Genomic DNA, 18,182 nt, shown 5'->3' with positions numbered 1-18,182 from the left:
ATTTGTGTATAAAATGTTGTATTTTTCTAAATGCAAATATTGTATCTACAACACCAAATGTTTGCAAACTTGGAAAAGATAGTTTAATAGGGTTTAAACTTTCTCTGTGCCCTCAACAAGGCTATCCTCTGTTTATCCTCCTCGAACTTTTTCCTTAGTTCTGCAATGTCTGAAAAAGAACATGGGCACAATCATTAAAAAAGCTTCATCAAAATCTGTTTCCAGTAAACAGTACTTACGTTCTTTCTGTGTGTTTCTGTGTTGCCAGGTGTAAAAGTTCATGAGTTCCTTTCTCTTCTTTTTCTTAATCTCTTTTGCCAAAGTGTGCCGATTGGCATTTTCACTGTGCGGTCGAGCTTTGACCCCCTTGTGTCCCTTTGTAACTTTGACCCAACCTTCTTCATCCTCCTGCTGCTGTTCCTCCTTTTTTCTTTGCTGTTCCGCTTCCTGTCACAGCCAAAACAGAGGTCAAGCCAGACAGGTCAAAACGATGTGACAAGGAGAAACAGTCCCTTACCTCTTCTTTACGCTTGTCATAGTCCTCCATAAACGAGTCAACTATTTTGTCAAGTTGGTCTGGTTGAATAAAAGAGTCTTTGTACTGCTGTATCCATTCTGTTGAAGGAAAGGTCACATTTAGCAAACAAACACAATGTAAATGGTAAATGCCATGCCAAAGTTTAGTTACTCTGGACCCCCGTCTTGACTGGATGCTCTTCAGTGGAAACCACCATAGGCTCATTGGGTGAATGAGATTTAGCCGCTTTCACGCTGGAACAGTTGCCGAACACAATATATCCCACCTTGAATCCCTGTGGGGAATGTATAAAAGAGGTGCATAATCAGTTTGGACTCATTGTGTATAGACTATGCCTTTAAAAACTCACATGTTTTTCAGCTGGTCTAAAGATATTAGAAAGCTTTGGTCCATGTTGCTGAGAGGTACCAGGCTGGTCTCTCAACTCTACTGAATTTACATTTCCAAACTGAGAAAATAGCCTTTTGATAACGACCTAAACACAGGAGCGCAATGTTAGGTCCTCAGAAACATGGAAATGAACGGCGCAGGGTGTTACCTCTGAACAATATGGGGGCACGTTGAGAACAAACAGAGTCCTGTCCAGGGGTCTGTGGGAACTTTTTTCATCCCGGACTTTGTGCTCTTTGACATAAAGTTTGTGCTGGGCAACGCTGCTGGAACAAAATTTTAAGGACAGCACTGCAAAGAACAAAAGGTTTAACGTAGGCGAAACAATTCCCGTGTAATACAAGACTGAAGTTCGACGGTTTTCATAAACACTACAAAATAGATAATGCATTTCCCGTCATCTGTAGGGTAACATTTACCTGCATATCCCCCAGGAATAACACAAGCTTGGTTAGAGGCATGTTGCTTTTCGGAAGCAGCCATCTTGAAAACAGCCTTTCACACCGGAAGTAAATAATATGTAGCGGCGCATGCGCAGCTCTCAATGTTTCAGACTTACCATGGATCTATTCCGACTCAATGGTAACACTAAATAGTGCTTGAGTAATATATTATTTAGAAAGTTTTATTTTTTACTGTACACCTATCACAAGACTCTGCATCAATAGATTTTTTGGTTAGGACCAGCACTAATCAGGAGACTTCATATTTTTAAGACTTTAGGAGTGAGTGGAGGTTCCACCTTTAAAAAGAGACTCACAGTAACATTAATTGCGTGAAACGTTTATTGAACAAATTAATGGTATAGCGGCTTAGTGTTTGTTATTGAATGTCCGATTGTTGATTCTTATTTAATGCTTCTCTTTTGCACTTGCAACAGTAAAATATTCCCACAGTGGAACAAACGGTCTTCTTTGCATGTACTCAAAATAACCAAAATGAATGAAAAAAACTGTATAAATGTATCGTTTAATGTGACATGTTACAGAAGCTAAACCTTCCTAGACGCATGACTGACATACAGTAGTAAACCATCAAACATATTTTTTACACTACAAAGAATATACTTCATAAACTGTATACCACATGTCAACTATGAATAACAAAAGCCGAGTTGACCCCAACACTATTGATTCTGTACTTTTTTAAAACATTATCTCCTTTCATTTGCCCTCAGACCACAAGCCCATATAATTAAATGTTGCCTTTTGGGTTAGGCTTTTAGACTGGGTTGAACTTGACTAAATAAAATGTATAACAAAATGTACATGGATATCACTGAATAAAAAAAATCAGACAAGGAGTCTGATTTATCAAAAAAAAAAAAAAAAACGTCAATGGCTTACAGATACACTAAGCTCAAAATATTTGTGAGTTACCAGGTTTATCAAATCAGTAAAAAAATTCTCCATGTGCATTTTCGATCCAATTGAAATATAGATTTGTTCATTATAACACTAGGAATGCAGTAAAACACAAGACATGTTCTAAATCTTAATGCGAAAGGCAGTAGCTTGTGAGTTGGGAGGTTCAGGAGAAGTGGGGGACTGAGCAGTGGACTTGAACAAAGCTTTGAGAATTGTCTGAGGGTCCACCTCTGGAGTGGGCTGAGTGGACGCTCGCTGACCGGCGGGACGTGACAGGGAGGGGGGCAGACCATCTTTCTTTGTAGAGCTGCCACTGCCTGGAGTATCACTAAGCCTCCTGCAAAAATCAAAATGTTGTAAGACGGCAAAGAATAAGAACTAGGATAGCAAGTTACAAAATCCCCCCATTATCTAACACTAGAGTATCCATTAGGGTGTCCAGATATTAAGTAAACATTTGTAGTAATAATGTTGTAACATGACAGTTGTAATTCATAAACAAGCACTCTATAATAGACGAAATAGTGCTTGCAAGAGCACATGTTGTAACAGAAATCAAAACATTAGTACTTACAATAAAATGGGCTGATCAGAGGTGATGACATTTCCCTGAATATGAAGATTACATTTCATGGGCTGACCTGCATTTTGATGAAAATTCAAAGAATATATTATAATGTCTTCACAGATGGCTATGGACAGCAATATTACTTTCATATAGACTTACCATCAAGACAGCGATTATTATACTTCCTATATGCGCTCACGGCATCCTCTTTGCGAACAAATACCACCTCAGCCACACCCACTTTCACCAGCCGTGCACGTTTTAAGGCGCCACATACACAGAAGAGTTCCTATAGGGAAAGAAGAGTAAATCAACAAAATGCTTGAAGTATCAGCCACAGCAGAACAAAGAGTGGGTTTGCTTACAACAATGTCTTCTTCAGTTACGCGAGGATGCAAGTTATTCACTGTTATTTTTGTTCCCTCTAATGGACTGAATGTAGGCTACAATGAGAAAAACAAATCAGTATTAACAAAATGACATCGTTAAGTGTTTTTATAGTCATGACATAATTTTAAGAGAGATCACCAGTGGAGGAGCCACCGCAGCGTTTGGAACAGATGTGCTCTGCTGAAGAGTTCTGGAAACCTGTTGTAAGGTGCCAGCAGAGGGACGAGACGCAGGCATGCTCGTGCTCGGTCGAGTGGGTGCCACCGGCACCGGAGGTCGAGGAGCTGTGTATGCATCGTTTTTCACCACCTTTGTGATTGGAGCTGACATGGAGAATGTGGAGCTCATTGCACCACCCTACATAAAAAAATATTTTGTTATTTAATGAATGATAAAAATGACAGTTAAGCAGAGTGAAAGCTTTCTTTTACCCTGGATTGTAGGATGTCATTAGAAGTGGTAATCTTAATTTGTTTACTAGGTGTGCCATCAAGGTCATTTGAAACAGGCTGGGGAATAAAATAAATATTAGAATTCAGTAAATCTTACTACACCATGGTCATAATCCACTAAAGCAACCATACCTTTATGGGTGTGCGTATCCCACTTAATAATCCAACTGGGCGTTGCTGAGGGAAAAAAGATGCCACATAATCTTACTTTAAACACTGAACGTTGTTTTTTGTTTTACTGCTTCCAGAGGTGGGATTAAGTCATTGTTTCCAAAGTCTCAATTAAGCCTCAAGTCAAGTCAATGCCCCACAAATCTAAGGCTGTGTCTGAATGTCTTCCCCAGTCCAGTCCCCAGTCCCCCAGTCACATAACATAGTCCTGTACTACTTGGCATACTATACAGTAGCAGAGCGATTTGGTCATTGAGCACACTACATTCCCCTCGCCGTGGGTCAGATAAAAATGTATTTCTGCAATAAATATAGTAAAATCTGTCTGACCGATCCATATTTATGGATAAATAATCGCAATACAAGTTTTCTTTGGCAAGGATGTCACATTAAACAACAGACAGACTGGATTATTATTATTTTTGCCTGTAATGGTCTTTTTACAACTGAAGCTAAAGGAAGCAGCTAAAGCAAGCAATTTTGTTGTGTAACTGTTTATTTATAAATCATGGGTCAACAGTGCATTTAAGCAGCTGTTCTTATTTATTTAATTCAGTCAAGTTGGGCCAAGTTAAAGACCTGTTGCTGCTTGCAACCCCAACTTTTGCAGTGCATTGTGGTCTGTATTGACTGGTCTAGTGACCCCAGCGCTGCACAGTACTTCAAGATGCATAGTGGGAAATTTTGAGGACACTACTTTTTAACCAGCTGGACATTCGGACAGACATAAAAATGTCCCCCACCCTAAATAGGGTGGGGTATCAGGAACATTCGGACAGAACTTTCAAGTAAAGTCCAAGTCCTCTACTTTGAGTTTCAAGTCCTTTCAAATTATTGTACCAAATTACCAAAAACATCTAATATTTTTGCAATTTCTGTTTTTTTTGTGAATGGTTCTGTAGAGATTTTTTTTTAAAAAGATCATATTAATCTTTCTGTGAAGAAGCATCAAGTCGTCACAAGTCCGAGTCAAGTCACAAGCTTCAAGTAGTCCGTATAATCAAGTCGAGTCACGTCTTGAGAATAGAGGCTCAATTCTGACTTGTCCAAGTCATTGGTTCGACAATTTCTCTGATAAAAAAAAATAACTTATGCCCACCTGAATGGTCTTTGTTATCTTTAATGGTATTCCTGCTCCAGCCAGTGTCTGTGTTCCTCCAAGGCTTCTCTTCAGGCTTAGTCTGTCTCGAGCATCCCTAACATTCGGTCCTTGACTACCAAAATGCCTGCTGTTAACACCAGCAACACTAATGTTTTGGTGTATCTGTACTGATGGCATTGTGCTCTGCAGCTGGGGTGGTGAAGCCTGTGTTGTGGGATTATATTGGACTTGTTTGCGTGAGTTAATCATTTGACGAGCATCTTGCACCCCTCCTGGTTGACGAGCATCTTGCATCCCTCCTGCTCCACCTCGGCCACGAATTTTAAAACGAGCATCTTTCTGACCAAGTTTTTCTCTGGCATCTTTCACTTGAAAACCTAAAAAGTAAATAAAAGCAGATTACAAACCATACCATATAATATTTACACAGTAAATGTAAACGTAAAAAGCATTGGTGTTAATGCTTACCTGCAGCACCTACTCCACCCATTCGCTGTCGCACATCATTTGTCCCAATCTTTTGCCTGGCATCAAAGGTCTTACTGACTCCGCCAGCACCTCGACCAAATGTTGGTCTGAAATAGACAGTAATTTAATAGCATAACAATGCAGCTTCAGAAGTTTATCTCGGCATTTGAAATGCGCAATTTGCCATTTTTACGGTAAAATCATCGAACTTCGTTACAAAGTATGAAGCGTTGCCTCACAATACAATAGATATTACTGCTAGCTTGTTAGCGAACATTTACTAAGGCTTGAATGAGAAAAGAGTGCAATGTTTTTACAAATGGTTCGACAATGAACGCTAAACAACAAAGCCATTTCCACATAGTATATAGCAAAGATGCAAAACGGACAAGACTATCAATGAAAGGCTAGTTGGTTTTGCGTTCACTGGTTTGCTAGCTAGTTGCGTGCATTCAGAGCTAAGTGCATAGCGCTTGGGTTAGCATTAGCTTGTAGCACAAGGCAGCACTCAAAAAAGCTTATGGGTACACGTTTTTACTAAGATATTAGACGCATTTCGTTACCACATAATAATGAGACGTAAATATAATAAAGGTTGATTACCGCTTTACAGTTGCCTTGAGATTAATGCCGCGCTGTCTAATCACTTCGTCCAAAGAAACGTCTGCCATTTTCTCTCACCGTGCTAATACGCATGCGCGGACTCTACGTAGTAAAAACATGTACAGGGGCTGGCACGGTCCACGTCATGTAGAGTGTTGAGAAATCCAATTAAAAGTTTTATAACACATAATATTGTCCAGTTATAGTTTGTCTGCATCCAGTGACAGATCACTTTCACTATTCTAACTTGAAGTGATGTAACGTTTATAAGACGAGATAAACGTATGACATCGGCAATCGACTAGTCTAGATCTTTCCCCAGAATGCTTTGCGGTGTACGTTTTATAATACTTTTGCTTATTATTTACATTTAACACCCCATTTGGTTGTTATGAATGATATTTAAACTATTACATGTATGAACTGTGGTTATTTACACAGACAGTAATAATTACCAGTACTTTGAATTTTCTGGGAACGTAGTAGATTGTTGACACCATGACCGAGGAAGCCTGAGCACCGGCACTAACCACCTGTTCGGCCAGTGATTAGTTATGCCTTAAACTGATGAGTAAGGAAAATAACGATGCGGGGTGACGCCCGCGTCCCTCGTTTACTTACGAGAAGAATTTTTGAAAGGGCAAAGGTCTGACTGTGAGGTGACTTACCTACTTTGTGAGATGCCTCATGGAACAAGGATCTGCCCTGATCCCTAAAGATGTGAAAGAACTTGATGAAGAACTCTGCGAACGAAGCGTTACAGTTGTAGATAAAGTAAAAGCCGTTTGACTGTTTGTCCACACGATGGGGAAATGTCGGTGTTGCAACGGAAAGTAGCTACAGAAGCAGAAGAACAGACTTGACTTATAGGAAGCTTTAAAAAACACTCTTAATAGAAAAAACTCTTATAAACAGAACTCTTGAAGACAAAACCTCTCATGTTCTTAATATGGAATAGAAAATAAATAAAAGATCTAATTTATATAAACATCCCTATTATAATCCTATAATGAAAATAATACTTCTTGTTGCAGAAAAATGAATGTGCAAAGTTGCAGTCAGAACTGAAGCTATGTGTAAGTAACAGTGATTAATATTGTTCCAATCGTTAATATACGTCTATAATCCATTAATATTAGTTTTGTTGTGATTTGATCTGATATTGAATGATGTACTTGTGTTGAGAGGATGTCACTTATACACTTTTACTTTCACCATTAGAAACATCAAGATTGTTTGATTATTCACAATTATTGGCACCATGACCTAACAACAGTGAAACCTTTATTCACAATTCTAATGTGGAGCACATCAACAGTGATTATTCATTGTTGCTGCCAACAGTTATTTACATCTTAATAGGCTATTTACGATTATATAGTGAGCTGAATTATCACAGTTATTGTTACAGAATAATCCTGTGTTGAGAGTGTGCATTACTGGGTCCAGACAGTTGTAAATTATTCTCTGATGACTTTTATGTAACATGCCTACACGTTTGTAAATGTAAAACCAATTTGAATCCATCATTTATCCAAGGCTTTTGAAATCTGTTTCTTGTTTACAAATTACTTTTATTGTGTGTATAATTCTTTGTCAAATAATACATTTTGGACCCTCGCTGTTCCCTCTCATATCAGTTTGTGCCTTATTAATTGTTTGTTTATGCCTGAAAAATAAACACAAATGATTGTAGTTTAATGCTGATGAGAATAACAGAACTGTGTGTACACTTTACATTTTGGACCCGTTTCCACCCTAGTTTGAGTCTTGTCTATTCGTGAAACAGTTCAGTGCATCTGAAAGTATTTATTTTATTAATTATTCCAAAATGGATTAAAGTCATTATTATATATAAAGTCATTATATTAAAGTCATTATTATATTTAATCCAAAATGGATTAAAGTCATTATATGCCTCAACAAACACTACCCATAATGACAACGTGAAAGAAGGTGGTCCTGGTGAACCTGGACTGAGCCTCCACCAGAACACAACACAGAGGAACCACAAAACACTCGATTTCAAAGGGTCGGTTGAGTCGGTTGAGTCCACTCGACCGATCTCGGGTCGGTGCACGGTGGCAAAGGCCTCCCAAGGAGATCATGGGTTCGATTCCTGGACTAGACCAACATGCACGATCTCTCTGGGTGGAGTCTGCATGTCCTCCCTGTGTTACCGTGGGTTCTCTCCGGGTACTCCGGCTCCTCCCACCGTCCAAAGACATGCATGTGAATGGCAAAAATTGTTTTTTCTAAATTGGCCCTAGTGAATGCATGTGAGAGTGACTGGTTATCTGTGTGTCTATGTCTCTGTGTACCCCGCCCGAGGCCCAAAGTCACTGGGATAAGCTCCAGTCACCCGTGACCCTGGAAGGGAACCAGCGGTAGAAAATGGATGGATTTCAAAGGATCTGTAGTTATGTAGTTATGTGGTTTCTCAAGGTGTTGTTGGCGGTGGACGGCAGGAGAAGAACTCGCTTGACACTAGCTTCTGTATTTTAAAAGGTGTTTATTTACAGAAACAGCATCAATACATTTGCCTGGGAGCTCCTCCACAGTCAGATCTGGAGTCACCCCGATCCTAATTTTACACCAGAGTTTATATAGATAGTTCCAGCCTCTTTACAAAAGGTAAATCCCCCATTTGCCTCTTTTAGTGCTTACCAGCACTTCAAGTCCCTGTAAAACAGTAAAACAATAAATCAGCAAACCTGTTTATTTGACCCCTTGCTGCTTTAAAGTTAAGAAACAAAAGTTCTTTTACAGTTTATCACCTCCTGACTTTTTAATTTTAGGGTTGTTTTTTTTTTATTTTGTGTGGATCACGTTTGTAATTTTGTGTGATTTGGCAAGGCAAGTTTATTTGTAGAGCACAATATGTACACAGTATGTAAACAATTCAAAGTGCTTCACACAACAGGGAAAACATGCATTAAGATCACACAAGACATGACAGAAAAACAGTTTAAGACATAAAAGATGCATAAAACTTCATCTGTAACTGCAACGATTCCAACGGATGAGACGTTGGTAGAGTTTTTCATCAAGTTCTTTCACATCTTTAGGGATCAGGGCAGGTCCTTGTTCCATGAGGCATCTCACAAAGTAGGTAAGTCACCTCACAGTCAGACCTTTGCCCTTTCAAAAATTCTTCTCGTAAGTAAACGAGGGACGCGGGCGTCACCCCGCATCGTTATTTTCCTTACTCATCAGTTTAAGGCATAACTAAACACTGGCTGAACAGGTGGTTAGTGCCGGTGCTCAGGCTTCCTCGGTCATGGTGTCAACAATCTACTACGTTCCCAGACAATTCAAAGTACTGGTAATTATTACTGTCTGTGTAAATAACCACAGTGGACTGGCCTCCTGCACCAGCATGTTTAGTCCTGACTCTGGGCACCAGCAGGAGGCCGGTCCATGTTTAGTTCTGACTCTGGGCACCAGCAGGAGGCCGGTCCATGTTTAGTTCTGACTCTGGGCACCAGCAGGAGGCCGGTCCATGTTTAGTCCTGACTCTGGCACCAGCAGGAGGCCGGTCCATGTTTAGTCCTGACTCTGGCACCAGCAGGAGGCCGGTCCATGTTTAGTCCTGACTCTGAGCACCAGCAGGAGGCCGGTCCATGTTTAGTCCCGACTCTGGCACCAGCAGGAGGCCGGTCCATGTTTAGTCCCGACTCTGGCACCAGCAGGAGGCCGGTCCATGTTTAGTCCTGACTCTGGCACCAGCAGGAGGCCGGTCCATGTTTAGTCCTGACTCTGGCACCAGCAGGAGGCCGGTCCATGTTTAGTCCTGACTCTGGCACCAGCAGGAGGCCGGTCCATGTTTAGTCCTGACTCTGGCACCAGCAGGAGGCCGGTCCATGTTTAGTCCTGACTCTGAGCACCAGCAGGAGGCCGGTCCATGTTTAGTCCCGACTCTGGCACCAGCAGGAGGCCGGTCCATGTTTAGTCCCGACTCTGGCACCAGCAGGAGGCCGGTCCATGTTTAGTCCTGACTCTGGCACCAGCAGGAGGGCGGTCCATGTTTAGTCCTGACTCTGGCACCAGCAGGAGGCCGGTCCATGTTTAGTCCTGACTCTGGCACCAGCAGGAGGCCGGTCCATGTTTAGTCCTGACTCTGGCACCAGCAGGAGGCCGGTCCATGTTTAGTCCTGACTCTGGCACCAGCAGGAGGCCGGTCCATGTTTAGTCCTGACTCTGAGCACCAGCAGGAGGCTGGTCCATGTTTAGTCCCGACTCTGGCACCAGCAGGAGGCCGGTCCATGTTTAGTCCTGACTCTGGCACCAGCAGGAGGCCGGTCCATGTTTAGTCCTGACTCTGAGCACCAGCAGGAGGCTGGTCCATGTTTAGTCCCGACTCTGGCACCAGCAGGAGGCCGGTCCCTGAGGTCCTCAGAGTCCATGATGGTTCATATGGCACTTACATGTCCGTGATGTACTTTGGTGCTAGGCCATGGAAAGACTTGTACACAAACAGAGCTGCTTTAAAACAAAACAAAAAACAAAAAAATACGCATCTGTGTGAACAAAGTTAACATTTATGCCATGAAAAAACAAAAACGTCTGAAAAGGGACACATCTCTGTAGGCTACAATGATTATAATTAGAGTGTATATTTGAATAGCGTTACTCCACCTTCACTTTACGAGATCCATGACTTTACTTTGCAATGCGGCCGAAGTGTCTTGCCTGAGGACACAACATCTCCAGAACTAACCAGGCCAATTATGAACACGTTTTGCCCCGTTTTGTCAACGACTGACAAAACCGACCCGCTTCTGCCGCGCGCGACACACGCTCCGCAGTGTTAAAACTCCATATCCCACAATGCACTCGGGCGCAGCAGCTCAAACGCCTCCAACCCACGTTCATCCCGAGGAGCACGTATCCCCCCGGATCGGCGTCGTGCGGGAAACGGCGGAGAAGAAATGGCATCGGCCCTGTCCAGAGCCCTCAAACTGCCCGGTAAGACGACTCTTCACGCGCGTTTCCCCCGTGAACGCCAGAGATAATAATGTAATAATAACAAACCAAGGCCATTGCAGGAGGAACGTTTACGTCGCTGCAGCGCGTGTTCTGTCGATGATGCGCATTTATTGACTCTCTCCTCACATTTGATATTAATGTGTCGCATTGTTACACTGTCATTGTTGATGTGTTGTGCATTATTCCCGTAAGCATCGGTCTTTAGCATCCTCCGCGCGCGCGTCCCTGTTTGCTAGCCGCGAGCCGCCTCCATCGCACCTCTGCATCACCTTCTAATCCCTCCCGAGTATGAATGAAACATGGATGAATTATATTATGGAATGAAACCATGACGCCCGGTGCATTTGCTGAGGATCGTCGCTTTTTATGCATTTTCCAGAATTGTTGACTTAATATTGCTTTGATCAGACAAACGCATATGACAGTGTGCAGTAAGAATACAGTCATAGTGTTATTGTTGTTGTTGTTGTTATTTATGTAGAGTATGGCACATAATGAATGTGACAGAGCTACAATTCTTTATTAGGACTCAAGTGATTGGCATCTCAAAGCCATGGCAACAGATGCAACTGGGTTTACCGTTCTTTTTGTAAATACAATTTTTCCTCTTCAAAAGGCAGAAAGATATTTTTTTTCACCAAACAAATGTGTTCCTTATGATGTATTCATTATTGTGCATCCCACTAAATTATTACACAGCAATAATAAAGCTTTTCCTCTTATCATCTTGTTTGGCAGGTTGGATATTGTCAAGGCTGCTAACGTGCCACATTAGCTAAATATAAAGCATTTACATTTACAAATGGACTCATTCCACCCAATCTGATATGATATGACTGGATAAAGAACAGACGCTATACAAATAATTAAATACAGTATATTGACATCCCATTTCTCACCAAATCAATCAAACAAACGCCAAATCACAAATGACGTCTAACTTTAGCTCACTCTGGATCAATCCTGACTTCATAAGCAATAAAGAACACTCAGCTATTGCACATGGGATGAAAAGGTTATCATTCACATGAAACATATTTTTAAAAACAACATATTCATATTTCCACACTTGGTCGAGGAGTTTGGCATCGTGAGCAATCGATTTAAAAATACTGTCAACTCAAATCTTCAATTGTGGAACATTCAATTCTCTTCCCTCGACACCTCGCACATTTCAATCATCTACCAACTCTACTCGACAACCAGACTCTCCTAAACAGCCATTACTGCCACACACAACACATCATTAACACATACATGTATTATTATTGTTGTAATTATTGTTTGTAGTGTTATTATTGTCATCATCATTATTATCATTTCAAATAACTTAGTCCTCCCTCCTCCCATCTTTTCCTGTGTTTTTAATGCACCACAACATTTTCAGGGGAATTGTACATGCAAATTGAGAAACACTGGAAACACTCTGGACAAAGGAGATGTGGTTTCCTTAGGACAACATCTCTGTTCCAAGTCGAGACACATGCAAAATGCCCTTCTTCTTTTGACTGACCTTTAAACATGACAAACCTTTAAACGTGACAAAAAAGATGATGCAGGGAGAGTTTTTCCAACAATTGAGTCACTTGATTAAAGGAGCAATAATGATAATCTTAAAATCCTGAATATAGGGCCAGCCATAGACTCACACAACCACATAATGTCTATTGGTGTTGTTTTGTATTTGCAATCTCACAATTAAAAAAAGAAAAGTATAAACGCATTTTTACGACTTGTTGGACACTTTTCTCAATACATTCTCAAATACCTCTGCCGTCTCCGCTGTCGTGGCTTTTGTGTGAAAACTTGAAAACATGGAATCGCCTCCTAAAGTGTCGTCTAACGTGTGTGTGCGCAGGGAAGAAGGGCTCAGAGCTGGGTGAATATGACCCTCTGACCCAAGCGGACAGTGAAGACGAGAGTGAGGAAGATGACCTGGTGCTCAGTTACCCCCGGAACGGCCTGGGTCGAGACAGCTGCCTGGGCCCCGGCGGCGGCAGGTCCGGCAGATTTGTCGGGGCGGTCGATGAAATGCTGGATGAAGAGGATGACGACGATGACTGGAGAGAGCACGTGCCGAGCCTGGAGGGGGATGACGCCAAGGACATGCAGTACCGAGACCAGAGGCGGGGGTCCGGGTCCCTCGTGGGGGTCCATAGCACAGACACTGATGCAAAGAAGATGAGAATAAAACATATTGTCCGTACGGCTGCTTTCCTGGTGCCCCTGGTGTGTGCCACACTGCTGGTGCTGCTTTGTGCCTTTCTGATTCCGTGTCAGAAAGGGAAACTTCGGCCGCAGTGGGAGAGAGCATTGGGAGAAGCAGGAGGTATGTCAAACTTATCAGGAACAAATAGATGCATGGTCTAATGACGCTGTCCAAACGAGTTGCCATAACAAGATTTAGAAAATTGAAGGGGTTCGAAAGTATTCAAAAGGCCACAAAGCATAATATGGGAGCAATAATGTTGCCACTTTCGATTGTGTAGCCAGATTTCCCCCCCAAGGTGGCTAGACCGGGGTCATATGCTTCACTTGTGGGAATCTTATGTAATCATAGGCGTTTTGGTTGTCTTTTGTGTTTATCTGGGGTACGGCATTCTGTCCAAGTAAAATTCTTGAAAGAATAGGAAATGTCAAGCAGACTTATTCAAATGAATTTCAAATAAGAAGGTGATGTGAAGTTTGCCAGAAATACTCGCCCCTGGTCTCCATGGGGCCCATTATGTCTCATCTTTGTGACAAAATAATAGCGTTTGCTTAGGCCTCAATATCTCTTTTCCATTAGTTTAGACGTGTCCTAACTTGATCTTATCAGTAGGACAACACCAGGTTACACGTTTAACTCAATGGTATGCAAAGCAAAACCTTGTGAAATTTCTATACTTTTAGTTGATTAAAGTTGGGTTCCACTGATGGGAAAGTATCATATCGATCTGATACCGAGACCAATGAGTGTTCAGTACTTTGAAACTCCTCTACTATAAAGATTCTTCTCTTTTTTTACATGATCTTTGCTCCAGCTTGAACTGATCTGTAAGTAGATATATGAGTAGATAAACTAAAGTATAAAAGATGTATTTTAACAATATTATCTCAAAAGTTTATATTTTAGCATGAGAATCGATACTATACGATACCTTCGTCAGTATTGATATATCTATATTCAGTATCAATCTGTCCATCTCTAGTTTCCACATCAAAGAACCATGGCAAAAGATTGTCTTAAGTTTCATTATATTAAAGAAGCCAGTCCGATTATGCATTTGGTTCAATAACGAGGCATTGACAAGAATGACCGTCTATTTCTTTAGAGCGTAAGGTCGCTTTGGTTTGATCCTGACAGGCAATTCCACGACAAAATACAGATAACTTTTTTGTGTTAATAGACCTGTAATGACTCAAATACAAGCTGTTTATGTGATTTAGAATATGTGCATGTCAGAATCAGAATCAGACCAATAATTCACAAACATAGGAACTTGGTGATTCGGTGCAAAATAAAACAATAAATAAGTCAAAAGAGTAGTCTTATAGTCTTAAAAGAGTCATGTCTCATATGTTTATGTCGCCTGTTCAGCTGCGACACACAACCTCCTTTGTACTTTGTTTTTGGCTATTTTTAAAATGCTTGATCGCTTGGTACTCTCTGAAAATCTTATGACTAAGGCTGAAGCGTCGGATTGGACTATTTATACCTTTTAAAATAAGGCAAAAAGCTCCCATGTGTTGCTTGTCACATGTCAGGGCTGTTTCCTGTGTTTGACTGTAAAAACATGTAAAACAGAATGATGACATTTGACATAAAATAAGCACAAAACTATAACAACAGTGATAGTTATAACCTAAACTACCAATTTTGGGTTTTGACAACATGCTTCGGTGTAAATATGTAATTGGTGGCTGCGTTTAAATAGCTGTTATGTGTTGAAACGTAAGATAGCACTTGCCTATTAAGGGGTGTAATGTCGGCCCTACAGGTATCACTCCACCCGCCCTGGCATTGTGGGATGTGAGCGGGGATTCTGTTGCAGGGGTGTTTATGGGTGTGACGGAAACGCCCACACAAGGACACAAAGGTATCCAACGTCATTAGCCACACTTTAAGGACAATATTTGATAAAGTAAAATTTGTTCATGTCTGTTTTCAGTTTACAGCGCCGTGGCTCTCTCTGCTGTGAGTGGACAGATTATATGGAAGAAACCCATGCACGAGCGGGTGATGTACATCCAGTGTGGCCTGCAGATCAGTGCTCAGAAACCACAAGTGTGTCTCCTCATCAGCAAGTCCATTCTAATGGCTGTTAATGGAATGACAGGTGAGACTAACCTAACATTTTGTACAGAAACTCAAAATTCCAGGGTAAAAAAAAAAAAGACTACCACCAATTCTTTGCATATAATTATCATAGAAGATTTATATCACAGCTGTTGATTTGTTAAGTTATTAATTGGCATTTGATTGGCTTGATTTTGGCTTTCAGCAAGGTTTTAGAGGACTATTGTAAAGTAACTAACAATGAGAATGGCACCAGGACAATAAAAAAACATGTGAAAACAGGACATTACAGTATATATACATGTTATATTTGAATGTATAATGTGTATTCTCTAGTTCCAAAGTCTTTGTTTCTCCCCAGGGAAGACGGTGTGGTTGGTGCAACTCAAGAACATTGAATCCCAGGTGGTTTTACTGCCGGACCTGCAGGGAGATTTGATCCCAGACTTGCTCATATCCACCTTGCCCGCAGACGCCGTAAACCCTCTAGCACCAATATACTTGCTATGCATCTTGTATACAGTCAATCTGAATGCTTTTCATCACGTGTTTTAGGCTATGGATCTGTCTTTCACGTTCATTTCTGGAGAAACCGGGGAAAAGCTTGGACGTTCAGTGCCTTTTAACATATCTGGTCAAGGAAAGCTGATTGGTCCACTGCTGCATAAGACTCAACAAGAGGCATATTACATCCTATTTGGATTAGGTAGAACATATGCTTAAATGTTTGTTATATTTTTAGTTTTTAATCTAAATCAGATGTTTGCTTCCTCAGGTAACATCAAAGCTATAGCTCTGCGTGACCTCTACATTCACGCTACTGGTAAAATGCCTTCAAGCCAAGAGCTCAGAAAGAAGGACTCGGGATGGGAGGGACTCAAGGCCAGAACCAATTCTACCACTTTGATACACATTTTTGGGTATGCGCCAGTGAACGAAATAAAGCTCTTGTTACATGTCACAGGCACTTGTGGGGTAGAAGCGGGTCTTTTGAAAGTGAAGGATTTCTTTAAGCGACATTATTGTGTGATTTAAAAGTATGGGACAGGTGGGTGTTTGTCAGCTTTTGACTGATTTTGCTGTTTTAGGTATTTAGATAATGTTCTTTCAGTTTTGTTTTCTAATTTCTAAAGAAAAATAACAATGATTAAAGGTTTCATTATGACTAAACATCAGTGCAGTTTGCTGTTAGGATTTAGAACTAATTACAAAGACAAAGTGCTTTATATCAATAAATAACAGTTTTATTTATTTGTCGTTCATATACTGCATCTTCCTTTAGAGGAGCGGAAGATGTTACATTCCTGTATCCCCAGGTGGTTGGTTATGACAGTAACCACAACAACCTGGGCACACTATCCAACCAGAACAGCACCAAAAGTGACTGGGTTCTAGTGTACGGCTCCAGTAAACTGTCAGTGCTCAGACAGAAGGATCTACGGAAAGACTGGACCTTCACTTCTCCTCCCATTCATAGGTACAGACATTTAAAGTTAGCATTTAATTTGACTTAATCCTTGATATTTCACTGCATTATGTCTTGGCCAAATCTCATTCCAGCCAACCAACCTCAGGGCATTTTAATGATGATGGAGTCCTGGACATTTTACTTCAACATTCAGCAAATGGGATCATGAAGGTAACGTTTTGCATCGGTGAAGCATTATGTACGCACATGTGTCCTTGAATATGCCAGTGGAGTAGAATTACACATTTGTAACGGTTTGTTTGGTCCAACTTTCAGGTTCAGATCATTGACGGAGCCACCGGGCGTCTCCTGTGGTCGTCACAGTTTGTTTGTCCTCGTCTGGACTTGGACTCTACTACTATGTCCACCTCTACAGGCCAATCAGCTTTCCTGTTTTGGGCCAGTGACCCAATCAGAGGGCAGAAGAATGTTACCAAGACAACAGTAAGTTTCTATGTATACATTTCATTTTGTTCTTGTTGTTTGTATGTGTAACAATTTAGAGTGGACAAATAATATTCTATAAAAAATGTATGCAGAAAAGGGATGATAAAACATATACTTTATTATTTTTTTCACTTAAAAGATTTTGTGGCCCATAGGCTTTAATAGAGAGAACTGTGTGAAATTGAGGCTGAATGAGAAGGGAGGACACGCAGTAAACTATCTGAGTCGGGAATCGAACTCGCGACACTGAGTTAATGTTAAGAATATTTGCTGCACCATAGAATGATATACATTTTAGTTTTATTAATGATGTATTTTTGCAGGTAACACCTGGTATTGCTGCAGGAGAACCTGTCATTCGAAAACTGTTCCTCTTACACCCTACGTATCCCACAGTCCTCTTGGAGCTGAACAGCACCACTGACACGGCAGTAACTTCAGCAGGTAAAGTACCAATACAAATATATAATAAATTCTTTATACTGCTTTTAAGACCTAATTCTAAATACAATTCCAGTGACATTTGAGGAGCGCCAGGAAGATGCGTCCTACATTACAGTGTCTTCACAACCTACTCCTGCTTCAAAGTCCATTGCGTGTGTGGTGAAAATCATGAGCCTCAAAGCTGCCATCGCCAAAGCAAAAACTGTCAGACTAAATGAAAGCCAAACATTAGAAATCCCGGTTAAACCAAGTGCATTTGAGGTCAATACTTTCTTCAGACGACTGGCTTTTAAGCACTGAGAGAAAATGTGAAGGCATCTTTGACATGCCAAGTAGCAAAGGTAAGGGCCAGTTGTATTCAAGAAATAATTGCACTAAAATTCCCAATAATAACAATTTATACTCTGTTCAAAAGATCGTGTTTTTTTCCTTTAGATTTGATATTGGGGGGAAAAAAGAAAATCACATAATACACTTACAGTAGTAAATATACATTTATTTAAAAT

At 40.9% G+C, this 18,182-nt stretch overlaps 3 protein-coding genes and 2 non-coding genes across 5 annotated transcripts; 2 read left to right on the top strand and 3 right to left on the bottom strand.

Moving 5' to 3' along the window:
- Positions 1 to 58: 58 nt before the first annotated feature.
- Positions 59 to 1,446, bottom strand: rrp7a (ribosomal RNA processing 7 homolog A). Its single transcript, XM_072442245.1, has 7 exons — positions 1,348 to 1,446; positions 1,077 to 1,219; positions 888 to 1,013; positions 689 to 812; positions 518 to 615; positions 240 to 447; positions 59 to 169 (listed from the first exon to the last, which is right to left on the bottom strand). The coding sequence occupies exons 1-7, from the start codon at positions 1,409 to 1,411 to the stop codon at positions 84 to 86; spliced, it is 849 nt and encodes a 282-aa protein (XP_072298346.1). The 5' UTR covers positions 1,412 to 1,446; the 3' UTR covers positions 59 to 83.
- An 899-nt stretch (positions 1,447 to 2,345) lies between these two features.
- On the bottom strand, positions 2,346 to 6,154 carry poldip3 (polymerase (DNA-directed), delta interacting protein 3). Its single transcript, XM_072443706.1, has 10 exons — positions 6,050 to 6,154; positions 5,447 to 5,553; positions 4,976 to 5,355; positions 3,838 to 3,882; positions 3,685 to 3,762; positions 3,392 to 3,610; positions 3,229 to 3,306; positions 3,023 to 3,152; positions 2,870 to 2,936; positions 2,346 to 2,632 (listed from the first exon to the last, which is right to left on the bottom strand). The coding sequence occupies exons 1-10, from the start codon at positions 6,115 to 6,117 to the stop codon at positions 2,416 to 2,418; spliced, it is 1,389 nt and encodes a 462-aa protein (XP_072299807.1). The 5' UTR covers positions 6,118 to 6,154; the 3' UTR covers positions 2,346 to 2,415.
- A 449-nt stretch (positions 6,155 to 6,603) lies between these two features.
- LOC140358847 (U12 minor spliceosomal RNA) lies at positions 6,604 to 6,756 on the top strand. Its single transcript, XR_011926730.1, has one exon. It is a non-coding gene; the product is annotated as a U12 minor spliceosomal RNA (small nuclear RNA).
- Positions 6,757 to 9,122: 2,366 nt separating this feature from the next.
- On the bottom strand, positions 9,123 to 9,275 carry LOC140358846 (U12 minor spliceosomal RNA). Its single transcript, XR_011926729.1, has one exon. It is a non-coding gene; the product is annotated as a U12 minor spliceosomal RNA (small nuclear RNA).
- A 1,649-nt stretch (positions 9,276 to 10,924) lies between these two features.
- fam234b (family with sequence similarity 234 member B) lies at positions 10,925 to 18,077 on the top strand. The gene is made up of 12 exons (XM_072443703.1): positions 10,925 to 11,017; positions 12,897 to 13,367; positions 15,019 to 15,117; positions 15,190 to 15,357; positions 15,679 to 15,794; positions 15,873 to 16,023; positions 16,093 to 16,237; positions 16,600 to 16,794; positions 16,878 to 16,956; positions 17,062 to 17,229; positions 17,556 to 17,676; positions 17,750 to 18,077. The coding sequence occupies exons 1-12, from the start codon at positions 10,981 to 10,983 to the stop codon at positions 17,974 to 17,976; spliced, it is 1,977 nt and encodes a 658-aa protein (XP_072299804.1). The 5' UTR covers positions 10,925 to 10,980; the 3' UTR covers positions 17,977 to 18,077.
- Positions 18,078 to 18,182: the final 105 nt, after the last annotated feature.

Source organism: Eucyclogobius newberryi, unplaced genomic scaffold, assembly GCF_026437365.1.
Source record: "Eucyclogobius newberryi isolate DKJ021-1_F unplaced genomic scaffold, fEucNew1.0.hap1 SCAF_13, whole genome shotgun sequence".
In the NCBI taxonomy this organism is placed as follows: Eukaryota; Metazoa; Chordata; class Actinopteri; order Gobiiformes; family Gobiidae; genus Eucyclogobius; species Eucyclogobius newberryi.
The sequence above is the reverse complement of the archived record's forward strand: the minus strand, read 5'-3'. Positions and strand labels throughout refer to the sequence as shown.

Excerpts from the sequence above, each read along its gene's own strand:
- fam234b (XM_072443703.1), top strand. The coding sequence starts at position 10,981 with ATGGCATCGGCCCTGTCCAGAGCCCTCAAACTGCCCG. Across the intron at positions 16,957-17,061 it reads CAGCAAATGGGATCATGAAG|GTTCAGATCATTGACGGAGC; the intron begins GTAACGTTTTGC and ends TCCAACTTTCAG. Across the intron at positions 17,230-17,555 it reads AGAATGTTACCAAGACAACA|GTAACACCTGGTATTGCTGC; the intron begins GTAAGTTTCTAT and ends GTATTTTTGCAG.
- poldip3 (XM_072443706.1), bottom strand. The coding sequence starts at position 6,117 with ATGGCAGACGTTTCTTTGGACGAAGTGATTAGACAGCGCGGCATTAAT. Across the intron at positions 3,763-3,837 it reads GGATACGCACACCCATAAAG|CCTGTTTCAAATGACCTTGA; the intron begins GTATGGTTGCTT and ends TTTATTCCCCAG. Across the intron at positions 2,937-3,022 it reads TAATAATCGCTGTCTTGATG|GTCAGCCCATGAAATGTAAT; the intron begins GTAAGTCTATAT and ends ATCAAAATGCAG.
- rrp7a (XM_072442245.1), bottom strand. The coding sequence starts at position 1,411 with ATGGCTGCTTCCGAAAAGCAACATGCCTCTAACCAAGCTTGTGTTATT. Across the intron at positions 616-688 it reads AGTCAAGACGGGGGTCCAGA|AATGGATACAGCAGTACAAA; the intron begins GTAACTAAACTT and ends TTCCTTCAACAG. Across the intron at positions 448-517 it reads ATGACAAGCGTAAAGAAGAG|GAAGCGGAACAGCAAAGAAA; the intron begins GTAAGGGACTGT and ends TGGCTGTGACAG.